The sequence below is a fragment of the Wasmannia auropunctata genome, unplaced genomic scaffold (assembly GCF_000956235.1).
Source record: "Wasmannia auropunctata unplaced genomic scaffold, wasmannia.A_1.0 LD335984.1, whole genome shotgun sequence".
Taxonomy (NCBI): Eukaryota; Metazoa; Arthropoda; class Insecta; order Hymenoptera; family Formicidae; genus Wasmannia; species Wasmannia auropunctata.
In genome coordinates, this window is record NW_012026906.1 from 17,063 (window position 1) to 30,774 (window position 13,712).

Consider the following 13,712-nt stretch of genomic DNA (forward strand, 5'->3'; position numbering starts at 1 on the left):
TTTAAATTTAAATTTTATTTAATATTTTATTATACATATGTACATTTTTTCAATTTCAGATGCTGGATATAGACTTAGAGAATATGGATTTAGATTTGGATGAAAATATAGACTTGTTCAAGTCTCTTCCCCACTGGCCACTGCCCTGCAAATCCAAGACTACAAAATTTTACGAAGGTCACAACCTCCGGCACTTCCACCGCTGCTCCTCCGCATCATGCCGCCGTCGCCGCCGACGCTCCTTCACGTACCGCTACCGCCGCTGCTCCTCCGCATGTCGCCGCCGCCGCCGACGCTCCTCCGCGTATAGCTACCACCGCTGCTCTTCCGCATGCCGCCGCCGCTCCTTCGCGTACCGCTACCGCCGCTACTCCTCCGTATGTTGCCGCCGCCGCGCGCACCGCCTCCGCCAATACCATCGCCACCGCCGCTGCTTTTCCGCGTGATTCTACCGCTGCTGCTCCGCACGCCACCAACATCGATGCTTCTCAACGTAAGTTACACAATATATAATACTTTTATGTATACAGTTTTTGTAGCTTTTTTTAAATTCTTACTGCATATACTTTTAAGTACTTAATATTATAATATAATATTTGTTTCGTAGGATGGAGACCGAGAGGCAGGAGAAGCGGACAACGCCAAAGGACAAGATTTTTTAATTTTTTGTTCAACATGTGCAACAACTATAACAAACACTATTTCGGAGAAAGAGGAAGAGGAAGAGGAAGAGGAAGAAATTAATAATTTATTTTTATTTTTTAAAAAATAGTTTTACTATGTTCTGTTATTTATTTTAAAATGTTAAAATGTTGTTAAAAAATGTTGTTAAATGTTTACAAATAAATTAATAAATTAATAACGTATACACTGTTAAATCTATAGTGTCAACCTAAATCTACAGTGTTTAATTTTATTAACTCGCTACTGCTCCTACTTAATAGTTATTTTTACTAATACTAATAAATATTTTTTATATACTTTCAGTTTTCCTACATCTTAGAAAAAAACTCAAGAACGTGTTTTGCTTCGTTTTCAAGAAAAAATTTTTTTAGTTCTCGATGTGGGGAAAATCTTTCGACTCTCAGCGTGCGACTCTTACAAAACAGCTGATAATTTTCAGCTTCTCATGCACGAGACATCCTGCGAGTATTATGTATGCATTAAAAAAATTCTTTATTATTAATTACTGAAAAAGTTAATAAATCTTTCATGAGATTTCAGTCTGTTGTAACGTTGAAATTTTATTGATATTTATTTCTTATCTAAAAAATCTTTGGTTTTTATTATTCACGCTTGCATAATATCGATGAGACACTATATAAACATAATGTAAACTTGCATAAATTAGTCATTTCATTGTTAAGTACAATAGAACAGGATATCACTGTTTAGTTCAACATGACGAATATGAAAGAGGTTGCACCCTTTTATCATTCTTTAAACGGTGACACGGAGGAGGACAAGGTTGATATTATACCATTTTCTCTTTTTCTATTTCAATTCCATAGCTTGTTCATGGATTTTAACTGGTTCGTTATGTGATCTATGTTTAAATACTTTAGTAGCCCACATTAGTTATACTCTTTATAGTTTATTTTGTGAATCTTAGCAACGGATAGATTTATTGATTAATAATGTTTCTCTGAGAGTGCTTTATTAAAAAAATAAAACAAACAGATATATGTCGGCAATCGAGAAATAAACAAAATGAATTTTAAGAACCACGAATTGTAAAAAGGTCATCCTCCAAATAAATAAAAATATTGCTGAATATTAACATTTATATTGGTGAATCATTCAACATAGTCGAGTTTATAAATTTTAACTCCTCGTTTTATTATTGCTTATATTGTTACTAGCAAGAAAAACTAAAAAGTCATGATTTTTATTATGTAGAAACTTTTGGAGCCATTTAAATACATTTTACAATGTAATGAAAAACGTGAATATACAAGGATAACTTCTGTATTCAACTACTGGCTTAAAATACCATCTGATATAATAATATGTTACTTTTCAGAGTCGGTAACTTAATTGTAACGCGGTAATTATAGTTACTTTTTGATAGACAAAACTATAACCGTAACTAATTACTTTTACAAAGTAATTTTCCCAATCCTGATTGTCGTCATCGTTGATCTCCACGGATAGGAAGGATCATCGATCTCTCCGTGCATTCGTTTGTCAACGTTCACGTTCGACATACGTCGGTCCGATAGATATGTGTTCTTCTAAGTATTCGAATATCCAGATATTCGGATATCCGAGATCGGTTTCAATTCGAATCTCAGAACCGAATTATTCCAATCATTCGGGTAATCCGGATATCCGAATTATTTGGATCCGGATTTGAGTTAGGATTCGGATCTAAATTCGAATAAAATACATCCGCAATGTATTTTATTTTATTATAATTTTAAAATAACAGAAATTTATTTGAGAAATTTATTTGTTGAAAAATGCATTTTATTTTATTTATTATATTTAAAGCTATAAATCTTTTAGCTATAAAACATTTTTTTACTCTCATATTTAGTTATCGAATTAAATCCAAATTCGAATCCAAATCCGCTACAAACTTAAAGAGGTCATCCCGTGTGACGACCGTTTTTTTTTAAGGTTCTTTTGTATTTTTTTGTGGCGAAATGAAAAAATACAGAGCTTCCAAATTTTTACTATATATTTATTACATCTTAAACTATATGTGTAAATTTTTTTATTTAAAAATATGGCGTCGATGGCGAGTTACATCACTGAAATGGCATCCATGTAAAAAAAAGATGCCCACGATTCCGGTAGATTGGTTTATCTGAAATCAAAAAATCAAATTGCATTTTAATCTATAGGTGAATGGCTATTGTGGGAACTAGGATTTTTTGCAAATATTAAAAATTCAATTTTTCGCATGCTTTTAAAAATTATAACTCAAAATAGCATGATTTTTTGCGACTATTTTTTTATGCGGACAGAAAACGGTTCAATATTTTTTAAAAATTCTAGTTTCCACGATAGCCATTCACCTATAGATTAAATTGCAATTTGATTTTTTGATTTCAGATAAACCAGTCTGCCGGAATCGTGGGTACCGTTTGTCTGCTTTTTTTTACATGGGTGCCATTCCAGTGATGTAACTCGCCATCGACGCCATATTTTTAAATAAAAAAATTTACACATATAGTTTAAGCTGTAATAAATATATAGTAAAAATTTGCCTTAACTTACCTTAAATAAACCTTAAAAAAAACGGTCGTCACACAGGATGACCTCCTTAAATTCGATTTCAAATCTAAATTTGTTGCGAATTCAAATTTGAATTTGAAATACGGATCCAGATCCGATACTTTTATTATTCGGATTTCTTAAAAGATTCGGGTATCTGGATAACCCGAATTTGAAACGTCACATTTATTTGTAATCCGGATAAACGGATAATGTCAAATCCGAACGAATCTTACCCCAGTTCTTATATTCTAACTCGCGCAGGAATCGCCGTTTGCGCACTTTGATACAGCTCGCACGTGTCAGAGGTTTATTATAGGTGGCACAAGATGGCAGCACGAGTTGGTACTAGTCGACGAGAAAAAAAAATGGTAGTGTCCACTGTCTACTCGCCGTGCGTGCCGTTCGCTCGCTCGTGTTTGCGTTCGGCTCCGCTCCGCAATCCGCACGTCACGTCAGCGGTCAGTCTGTTCTCGACATCGCGGGCGGCGGGCATTCGATCACGGTGATCCACGGCGGCCACGGATCTGTCACGCGAACAAACGGCGTTGCGACGCCCGTTTACGTAAGTCGAACCTCCTGGATCCCGTCTAACCTCTTGTCCTCCGCGACGTCGTGTACTCCGCGGAGGAGAAACCCCGCCAGCTCCTCCGAATTGAGCTCCGCCGTTTACTCTCGCTCTGAACTTTCATCGCGGATGCCGCGGGCGATTTTCCGTCGCGGTCTCCCCTCGCTCGCGGCCTTGATCGCACGTTTACATGCTTTCATGCGTCCTTTTCGCACGCACTTTTTTTTACGTCCGGTATACATACGTGACGTGTACATACATATGCGAGCTGTTCTCTTTTTCGCACACACATGTTCCGATCCGAATGCGTGAAACGACGTGTGCATTTGTCGCAATTGTCGCTCGATCGGCTCGAGGCGAGAGTATGGCACGTAAAATAAAAATATTTTGACAACCCGCGCATTTACGTGCGGAATGAGAATATTCCGGATTTGTGAAATAAAAGAGTGTGCAAAGCACAAAACGCTAATATAAATAGATTGTAGTGTGTAGGGCATGAAACGTGAGCGTATTTTAAAAGGCACGTGTGTATTTGATAGACAAGACAGATCTGTCCCATTGCTGTATGCCAAGAAATTTTTATTTGCACTCTTGGTGAAAATTTTCCTCTCTTTTAGAATTCTTTGTATAATTTTTCAAGATTTCAGAATGTCCGTATAATTTTACAATTGTTTAAAATGATACAGTTGTTGAAAATTTCATATAGATTTTTTTTTTATTTCGAAATTGGAAATATTTTCAAAGTGCTGAAAAAATCTGTTCTGGAATCCTTTATACATGTTATAAATTCTGAAATATTTAAAGATTTCTTGTTCTTTAATTTTCCTGAAAAAAAAATTGTAAAATCCGAAGAAGTTTACAATATTTTTTTCATAAATCTTCTCTAAATTTCAATTATAATAAATTTAAAATATGAAAAATTGTTGTAAAAATTATGGAATACCGTTCCGTTAATGTAAAAACGACACAAGTTGAAAACTGCTAATTAGAGTAATCAGCTAATTATTATATTATACCAACGGAGCGACATGCAAATTTTTTTTCCACCAGGAATACGCCACGTGAAAACGTACATATGTGTCCGCAGAAATTGGAAATGAACAGACTCAACGGGATATTGTCTCTTTCGAGTGGCCGCAGATATTATATTTTCTCGCATTAAGTGCTCTCTTATCTTCGCTCTTGTATCCATTATATTTTTGCACTCGCTTTGAATATATGTGCGTGTCGCGCGTCACACGCCGCACATCTGCGTTTGCGTTATCCCGTAATGATCGATAACGACCGATTTGTGATTATTAACGTTATTTCGCCCAGGGCCGCTATTCTGTACAGTGGGCATATCGGTTGCAACACTTTTTTTTTTAATAGGTTTCGAAGCGCACTAAGATTTTGCAAATGCGAACCACGATTGGTGTACTGTCTCTAGACTATAAAGATAGCACACCATTGTGGTTCGCATTTGCAAAATAGTTACCTATAAAATATATACAGGGTGTCCCAAAATTTGCGAATCAAAATATCATAGCAAGAAAGTCATCGAAAAATTAAGAAAAAAAGTTGTAAATTTCTAAATTTTTATTTTAAGCAATAGTTTTGGAGATATAAGGGTTTAGCCAATTATAGATCAGTACTCGCGTGAAGTGCGCGACTACTAACACTATCGGGGCGTTCACAGACGTGTTTCCGTTTAATCGTAATCCATAATTGGCTAAATTTAATATCTCTCATATCTCAAAAACTACTGCTTAAATTAAAAATTTACAAATAACTTTTTTTGCTTAATTTTTCGAAGACTTTCTTGCTATGATATTTTGATTCGCGAATTTTGGGACACCCTATATATTATACATATATGTATATTAAATATATGTATAAAATCTATGAAAAAAGTGTCTCAACCAATATGTCCACGACTGTACACGCTACCGATGATCGCCGGTGTCGTTGCGCAGCTTTTCTTATAATAAGAACGACACCGACGATCATCGGTAGCGAGTACAGAATAGTAGTCCTGCTGACGGGGGGGGGAGGGGACCATGTCGAAAGTAACACCACATCGAGGAAGCTCCAACAGCTGACGTGGCCTTATCCATCCGCGTGCGCGCTTTCGTACGAATACGGGCTCTTCTTGCGCGCGGTCTCTCGCTGACGCTCGTTTCCAAGGATCTCCCGGAGGCACGCGACGCTGCATTCGACGCGTCATTCGCTGTCATTCGCTGTCATTAGTGCGTACACGTGTGCTCGGACCGCTCAGATTGTCAGATCCGAATTCTGCCGCCGGCTCAAGGAGAATCAATCCTGTCCTCCGACATAACGCCGAAGGTAACGCCGCGCCGCACAGTGCAGGTCATAAAGTCGTTTTTTGTGGTAAAAAATCGTTCGACGGCTCAATAATTCTCAACCGATTGCAATAAATTTTTTTTTCAAATACGCGTCATTTACTGTACTATAGTGGAGACCTGCATATTTTTTTATATTACAATTTGTTAATTAACAAAAAATCGTTATTTTACAATAATAAACTTCTTGACAAACATTTTTTAGTGTATTCATAATTCTTTCGTCAAAATCTTCATTTACAAGGGTTTTTTTTGGATCGCTGATTACAAAACTGTCAAATTTCACTCAAACTTCAAAATTCAAAACGGTTGATCCAATATAGCGGCCGTGAACTAAAAATGTGGAATAAATTTCGCGAATTTGTCCCACATTTTCAGTCCGCGGCCGCTATATTTTGGATCAATTTTGAATTTTGAAATTTGAGTGACAGTTTCATAATCAGCGATCTCAAAAACCCTTGTAGATCAAGATTTTGATGAAAGAATTATGAATACATTAAAAAATGTTTGTCATGTTTATTACAATCACGATTTTTAATTGACAAATTGTAATATTAAAAAATGTGCAGGTCTCCGCTATAGTACAGTAAATGACGCGTATTTAAAAAAAAAATATTGCAATCAGTTGAGAATTAAGCCGTCGAACGATTTTTAACCGCAAAAAGCGACTTTATGCCCACTGTATGCCAGTGGACAGCTAGGTCTCTTCGTCGTTTTCTTATCGAGTGCGTTCTCTACGCTCGATGCGTGCCATCGTGATCATCGTTAATCAAGCCTTTATCGAATAAAAAAGATAACGCGCGATTCGCGAACCGTCAGCTGACAGGAATGTAAAGTGCGATTTAAATAACCGATTTAAGCAAACAACCGGTTTTTTCAAGCGAGTAAAGCGCACGCTTCGCTTTTATTTCACGTTAGAAAAAATTCTCCGACGTCTTTTTTTTCAATCCTCGTCGTTTGTACGGCTGTATCTCTTTTTCAGTTCCAGAAAAATGCAGTACCTGCTACCGCTATTTTTAGTAGTTTTGATAATACAGACATCGGTCGCGCCGCCAATCGAAAAGAAGAATGAGGATCACAAGAACAAGGAGAACGAAGTCGATGACACGGTAGATATATATTTTTGGGATAGTTCCATTGATCCGGTTCGTATACCAATAACGTTCGAAAACGTTCGTCTTCTTTGTAGGCAAATGAGGAATATCCAATGGAGTATCACCGGTACCTGAAGGAGGTGGTCCAGGCGTTGGAAAGCGACTCGGAATTTCGTGCAAAATTGGAAAAGGCTAACGAAGACGATATACGTGTAAGTCTCGTAATTAATCTCAATTAATATTAATATATTCTTAATTAATCTTAATTAAGAATATAATTAATGCTAATTCATTTAGATTTTATAAGAATTTTTATTTATTTTTGTTATATAATTATAGCGTGATTTATTTCTTGTCCAACAGTATTAACTTTTCTAGCAATAAAATGATAGACCATAACATCTGTACGCCGATCTGAGACATAGATCGCGAGTAGATCGAAATCTACGAGTATTGAATATTGAATCTTTTTGTTTTGTCGATTCCACGCTGTTGAACGTAATCTGCAATTTTAATCACACATTCAATCATTAATTTTGTACTTATAGACAGGCAAGATAGCGCACGAGCTGCAGTTTGTGGACCACAAGGTCAGAACGAAACTGGACGAACTGAAACGAGAGGAATTGGAGAGGCTGCGACATCTCGCCACCAAAGAGCATAATCTGATGAATGGTCTGGATATAGACCATTTGAAGATAGCGGAACATTTGGATCACTCCAACACGCATACGTTCGAGATGGACGATCTGAAGAAGTTGATCGCCAAGGTAGGGCACAACTTTTGATATCCGGCTTTGACGAGGATATCCGGCATGACCGGCTTTCACATGAATTGCTTTTATAAATATGTGATATAAATTTTTCTAATAAATATGTAAAAACAATAAGCAATACATCAAGGGTTAATGAAATGAGTATTCGTGCCATTATAATTGAGGTATAACAGTAAACATTCCAAAAATAATAAACATTGAAAATTCCAAATGTTTGATGACTTCCAATATTATCATCGTCAGTAGCAGACTCAACCGATTTTTATATGTACGACCATGGCTTGGTAATCTTTGTACAACCTTGCGATAACAGGCCAACAACAGATGTACATCCGTGTTTTTTATCTTCTTGACATCAACTGAGTTTTTTTTCTGACATCAAGCTAAAACATGTTATTAGGTACATAAATCTAATGCATTTCCGTTTAAATTTAAATTTAAATTTTGTAATTGATTTCTGTTTTATTTATGACCACTGATGATGACGTCTATATCGAAGGTAATACCGGTAATAGAAACATAACGCTTCTAAATTTACTTCACATTTACACGAAATTTATACGAAATTAACGTGTTTTGTTTTCGGAAAGTATAAAGGAGGAGAGGAAAAAATGTTTGAAATTTTTAATGTTTATTACCTTTGAAATGTTTATTATTAAACTTTATTTATAACAGCATGAATACCTAGCTTGGCTCGTCAGCCCTTATTTATTGCTTTATCTTCCGAGCTTGTATACGTTAATTTTTAATTAATAAATCTGTATTATTTTAAAATGCTTGTAGACTACGAAAGATTTGGAGGATGCCGATAGACGAAGACAGGAGCAATTTAAGGAATACCAGATGCAGAAGAAGTTTCAGGAGGAACAAAAAATGAAGGGTAATACCGGTAACAGAACATAAGGCTTTTGAACTTACTTTATATTTATACGTAATTGTCACTTTTGGAATTAACGTATTTTCTTTTCCGAAGATATGAAAGAGGAGGAGAAGAAGAAATACGAGGAAGAATTAGAAGCGATGAAGAAAAAACACAAGGATCACAAACCTGTAAGTTAATTGAAAAACGGATACCAGATAACTCTTTTCTTTCTTATCTAAAGATCTTATGTAAGATTATATGCGATGCGTAATTCGCAGTACGCTATTCGTGTGAGATTTGTGAATAGTGTGAATGAACGAATTTGTCGAGTTTACAATTGTTGCTTACCAATTGTATCGATTCTTCAGCTAAGCTTTTTTTTGTGGGTTGAAAAATCGATTATATTAAGTACTCGTAATGGATTTTTCATTATGGTGATGGATTCCATTATGGTAATTAATCTAATTGACTTTCCATAATGAAATCTCAATGAATAGATAATGATGTTCCTTTATAAAAGAATAGCTGAACAATTGGTCGAATTCCAAGAGCAAGGATCGCACGAAAGGAGAAATAATTTACTATTGAATTGCGAATGATGAGTAATGAATTGAGGGACAGCGTAGAAGATATCCAGCATTGGCAAACGAGTTTCTTACACGAATTGTGAACTGTGAAATTATGATTCACGAATCGTACATAGCATTGGCGCCAGCTTAACAAGTAATGTGCATTCGCAGCTACATCATCCCGGTAGCAAGCAACAACTGGAGGAAGTGTGGGAGAAGCAGGATCATATGGAGGATCAAGAATTTAATCCCAAGACATTCTTTTACCTTCATGGTAGGGATCATTCTTTGCATAATTGATCGTTATTTTTTCAAGTAGTTTTTCTACATACAACTAATGGGAAATCAATTTCAGATCTAGACGGTAATGGTTTCTGGGATCATGATGAGGTGAAGGTTTTGTTCTTGAAGGAGTTGGATAAACTTTATACTGCAGGCGCACCTGAAGATGATATTTACGAGAGGCGGGAAGAAATGGAAAGGATGAGGGAGCACGTGTTTAATGAAGCCGACCTTAATCGCGACGGTCTCATAAGGTAAACCTCGGAAATTATTAAAATTCAGAATTATTTACGCTAATCGAATATCAGAATCGCATGAAGCGAAGTGTATTATTTTGCGTTTTTTTTTTGCTTATTGCAGTTTTCAAGAATTCTTAGAGCAAACGAAGAAGCCCGATTTCCAGCAGGATGAAGGATGGCAGGGATTGGACGAGCAACAAATTTATTCTCAGCAAGAATACGAAGCTTTCCAGAGGCACCGAGAGGAAGAAATTCAGAAAGTGGTCGCCAAAGGAATGGTGAGCAATTAATTGTCGAATTTAATCTTGAATGCACTTAAAAAAATTGAATAGAGAAACCGTATTTATATATAAATCCAGTTGCGTGTCTCGTTAACTGCTGTAGGAAAGTTAAGTTCCCGCATATGTATCGAGTTGACCTTATTTTTGTACATTTTATTTTTTATATAGAACCTTGAATGCTATCTGAACGATTTTATTTCTTGCTTTTGTATACACATCTTTGATACAGCATGTTCGAGGTAGAGAGACGCTCTACTTTATCGCTTCTCCAAGATTTTTTTTTGTAGCCGTAATTTATGCGCGACTGTAATAAACTAGCACGATAAACGTGTTTCATGAGTCGTCGTTCTGCGTCGACGGATCTGCGTAGGTCGTTATCACTATCGCTTTGACTAAAAAAAAAACTATCTATGCTTATCCGCGTAGTAATTAGAGTAATTAACTTAGCTTGTGCACTTTCTGTTGTTGTCGTTAGTTACCACCACCCCCTGAAACTGCACATCTACCCGTCCAACATGAACAGGTGAGTAGCCGCTAAACTGTGAAACATTTTATTAATTGTTAACTCTTCATGGTCACACTGAGTCAAAATAAGCATAATCTTTTTTTACGCTCAAATTTCAGAACCTTCCTGGCTTAGGCAGGGCGCGCACCCGCCATAATCATACTATTTTTTTCTTAAAAGTACATCATCTCAAGAGTATCAGGCTAAAATTTTATTTAAAAATATTAAAAATTAAAAAAGTTAAGATCTTAAGGGAAAAAAAACTCATTTTTTCGAAGTTAACACGTTTACGACTTTTTTTTAATGTTAAGATTAATTTTTCACTAAAACACTATTATTCTATTTTCTTAAAGGTTGAAATTATATACTGTAATTTTTTAAAGTTAATAGAACTAATACTGTTGATTTGATAACACTTTAAAAACGGGATCATTTTGTCCCAGTATGACCATCGTGTAACTATTATGAAGTGCGAAGGGTTAAGTTATTCTCTCGGCGAACTTGCGATTATCTCTTCTTAACGCGTTCTTTTCTATTGTTTTGCAGTTCCCACCGCAGTACCAGCAATACCATCCGCAACAAGTGCATCCTTCACAACAGCAGTATCCAGGACAGCAGATACCACCGCAACAACCGATCGGCCATGCGCCACAATATCAGGCGCAACTGCCACAGCAGCAGGTCTATCATCCGCAAGCTCCACCTCAGCAACAGTATCCCGGCCAGATCCCGCAGCAGCAACAGCCGCAGTATCAAGTGCCAGTCCCGCAGCAGCCTCAGTTCCAGGTTCAGCAGCCTCAGCAAGCGCAGCAACAATTCCAAGGCCATCCCCAGCAGGCTCAACCGATTCAGGGTCAGCCTCAGCAGGCCCAGCAACAGATCCAGGACCAGCCTCAGCAGGCTCAGCAGCAACAACAAATGCAGAATCAAGTGCCACAGAGTATTCAGAGTAACGTTCCGTCGAGCAGTCAAGATGCTGCGCAAGCTAGTCACAATCTTCCACAGCAACCAGATTTGAACCCCGCTAAACAACAAATCAACCAGAACAGTATATCGAAATAAGCAGTGTAGATAACACTATATGAATAGTTGATAAAAATGTTGTTTTTAACTCATTTCTTTCTAAATCGTGGACCAATAAAGATATCGGACAGTATTCTATGGTTCTCGATTTAAAAAGACTGTATGAAATTTGCCAAAAAAATTCTAATTTCAGAGAAGTGCAACCTAGGTATAAACCTATGTTTACAGAAATGTCGATAATGATTTTACTTTTGTATTACTTTAAAGCTTCGTAATTCATTCATATTCAGTTATGACACTAGAAGCAAGAAATCATGTAAATTCTTTTTCTTGCGATATATAAATTTTATTTTCTCGGATTATTAAATCAATTAAGATTTACAGTTCACTGAATTAGAAAGGGAATCTTTGAACGCATTTAAACCATATCAGTAAAATAACTAGACCGCTCACTGAACAAATGCTTAAACATGGTTAACGAATAACTCATACATTGTTGATTACATATATTTTTGAAATAATACAAACTATAATTTTTGTTGGAATAGAAATTATATACTAAAAATCATCGCACATTACTAGAATGATTCCTATTAACTCTTACAATAGAATGTGAAAAACGGTATTTTATCCATACATAAACAGAAGTATTTCGAGTCCAATTTGTTTCTTCTATTTAAAATAATTCAAAAAATCTATAAAAATTCCTGAACATACTTTCAAGTTTGTAGACTAAATGTTTATAATTCATTTTGGAAAAAGATAAAATGTATAACTTAATTACCGAAGATTAATCAAAAATTGGATAAAAGTGTTATTTGATTTAAAAAAATTATACCTTTTTATATAATAAATGCATATAGGAAAATAAATCTAAGGTTTTCTAGTTTAGAGTTTTCAAGATAGCTTTTAAAAAAAAATACAGGTACTTCAAATTCTTCAAAAGTACAACCACAGATCTGTGAAATTAAGGGTTCTAAAAGAAACAATAGAATAGTGATTTCCTACACAATTTTGAATCCGAATCTACCAGCGAGAAATGTCTATCACATCAGATTTTTGAGATATATGTGGTAATACGAGCGAAAAACAGTGATTTTTGAGGCATTACTATAGTTGATCAAATTATATTTTTAATATTCTCTCAGCGGCATCATAAAATACTAAATGATAAATCTTTTACCTTTAAGTAACAATTTGTTTATTCCTGTATAATTTTTTTTTGCTAAGTTACGAAGGTTTCAAGATGGAAACTTTTCGACAATGAGACTATGTACTGCGAAAAATCGGCAACTCGGTGAATTATAAAGTATATCCAAAGTATCGACTACCAAGACGCGGCTCCGATGGCACGGCTACGTTTCTCGTGAGAGACATGACCAGTTTGGTACATAAGACAATAGCCATGGGCGCAACCATGGCCATGCCTATGTGCTACATATCTCTTCGTCATTAGCAAATCATTAACTATTTTATACTACTGTTATTGCTCTATTTTTATGCGTCGATACTTTGAGTGTACTTTATAATTCACCGAGTTGCCGATTTTTCACTACTTCCGCAGTGTATAGCCTCAGGTCGTCCTACCACATAAAGCTCTTCCCCATTAGAAAATTTTTTAAGGAAAAGTTAAAAAGTAAGGAATCTTTGGAAGTTACAAGAAATTTCCGTGGATAGAAATCGATCGGACTCGAAATATACCTCCATTTGTAATGGTTAACTCTTCGGAAAGGGTTAACCAAACCTAACAACTTAAGTATAGATTTTCATCTTCGGATAATGTTACATTTTCTAATTTTGAAGATATTTCCACGATGTGAAATGAAAACTAATAAGATGTCCAGAGTTAGGAACATTATCTTAAAAAAGTAATGTGTTACCGTTTTCTTTTTTTTTTTGTAAAAAATAACTCGTTACCGTTACTCATTATTGATTTTCAAAAGTAACGT

General features: G+C 35.7%; 1 protein-coding gene across 4 annotated transcripts; it reads left to right on the plus strand.

Annotated features, from left to right (window-relative positions):
• Positions 1 to 3,573: 3,573 nt before the first annotated feature.
• On the plus strand, positions 3,574 to 13,631 carry LOC105454545 (nucleobindin-2). 4 transcript variants are annotated; one of them, XM_011697215.1, is made up of 11 exons: positions 3,574 to 3,787; positions 7,115 to 7,241; positions 7,322 to 7,438; positions 7,775 to 7,996; positions 8,786 to 8,891; positions 8,976 to 9,052; positions 9,605 to 9,707; positions 9,789 to 9,969; positions 10,076 to 10,232; positions 10,711 to 10,758; positions 11,287 to 13,631. In XM_011697215.1, exons 2-11 carry the CDS (start codon positions 7,125 to 7,127, stop codon positions 11,800 to 11,802), a joined length of 1,644 nt encoding a protein of 547 aa, XP_011695517.1. In that variant the 5' UTR covers positions 3,574 to 3,787; positions 7,115 to 7,124; the 3' UTR covers positions 11,803 to 13,631. The 4 variants fall into 4 exon arrangements, with proteins under 4 accessions (XP_011695517.1, XP_011695521.1, XP_011695520.1 ...); XM_011697218.1 differs by having other exon boundaries at positions 3,575 to 3,787; positions 8,786 to 8,882; XM_011697216.1 differs by lacking the exon at positions 3,574 to 3,787 and adding an exon at positions 5,887 to 6,115.
• Positions 13,632 to 13,712: the final 81 nt, after the last annotated feature.

Coding starts and splice junctions, on each gene's coding strand:
- LOC105454545 (XM_011697215.1), top strand. CDS start 7,125: ATGCAGTACCTGCTACCGCTATTTTTAGTAGTTTTGATAATACAGACA. Junction 9,053..9,604: donor AACACAAGGATCACAAACCT/GTAAGTTAATTG, acceptor GTGCATTCGCAG/CTACATCATCCCGGTAGCAA. Junction 10,233..10,710: donor AAGTGGTCGCCAAAGGAATG/GTGAGCAATTAA, acceptor TGTTGTCGTTAG/TTACCACCACCCCCTGAAAC.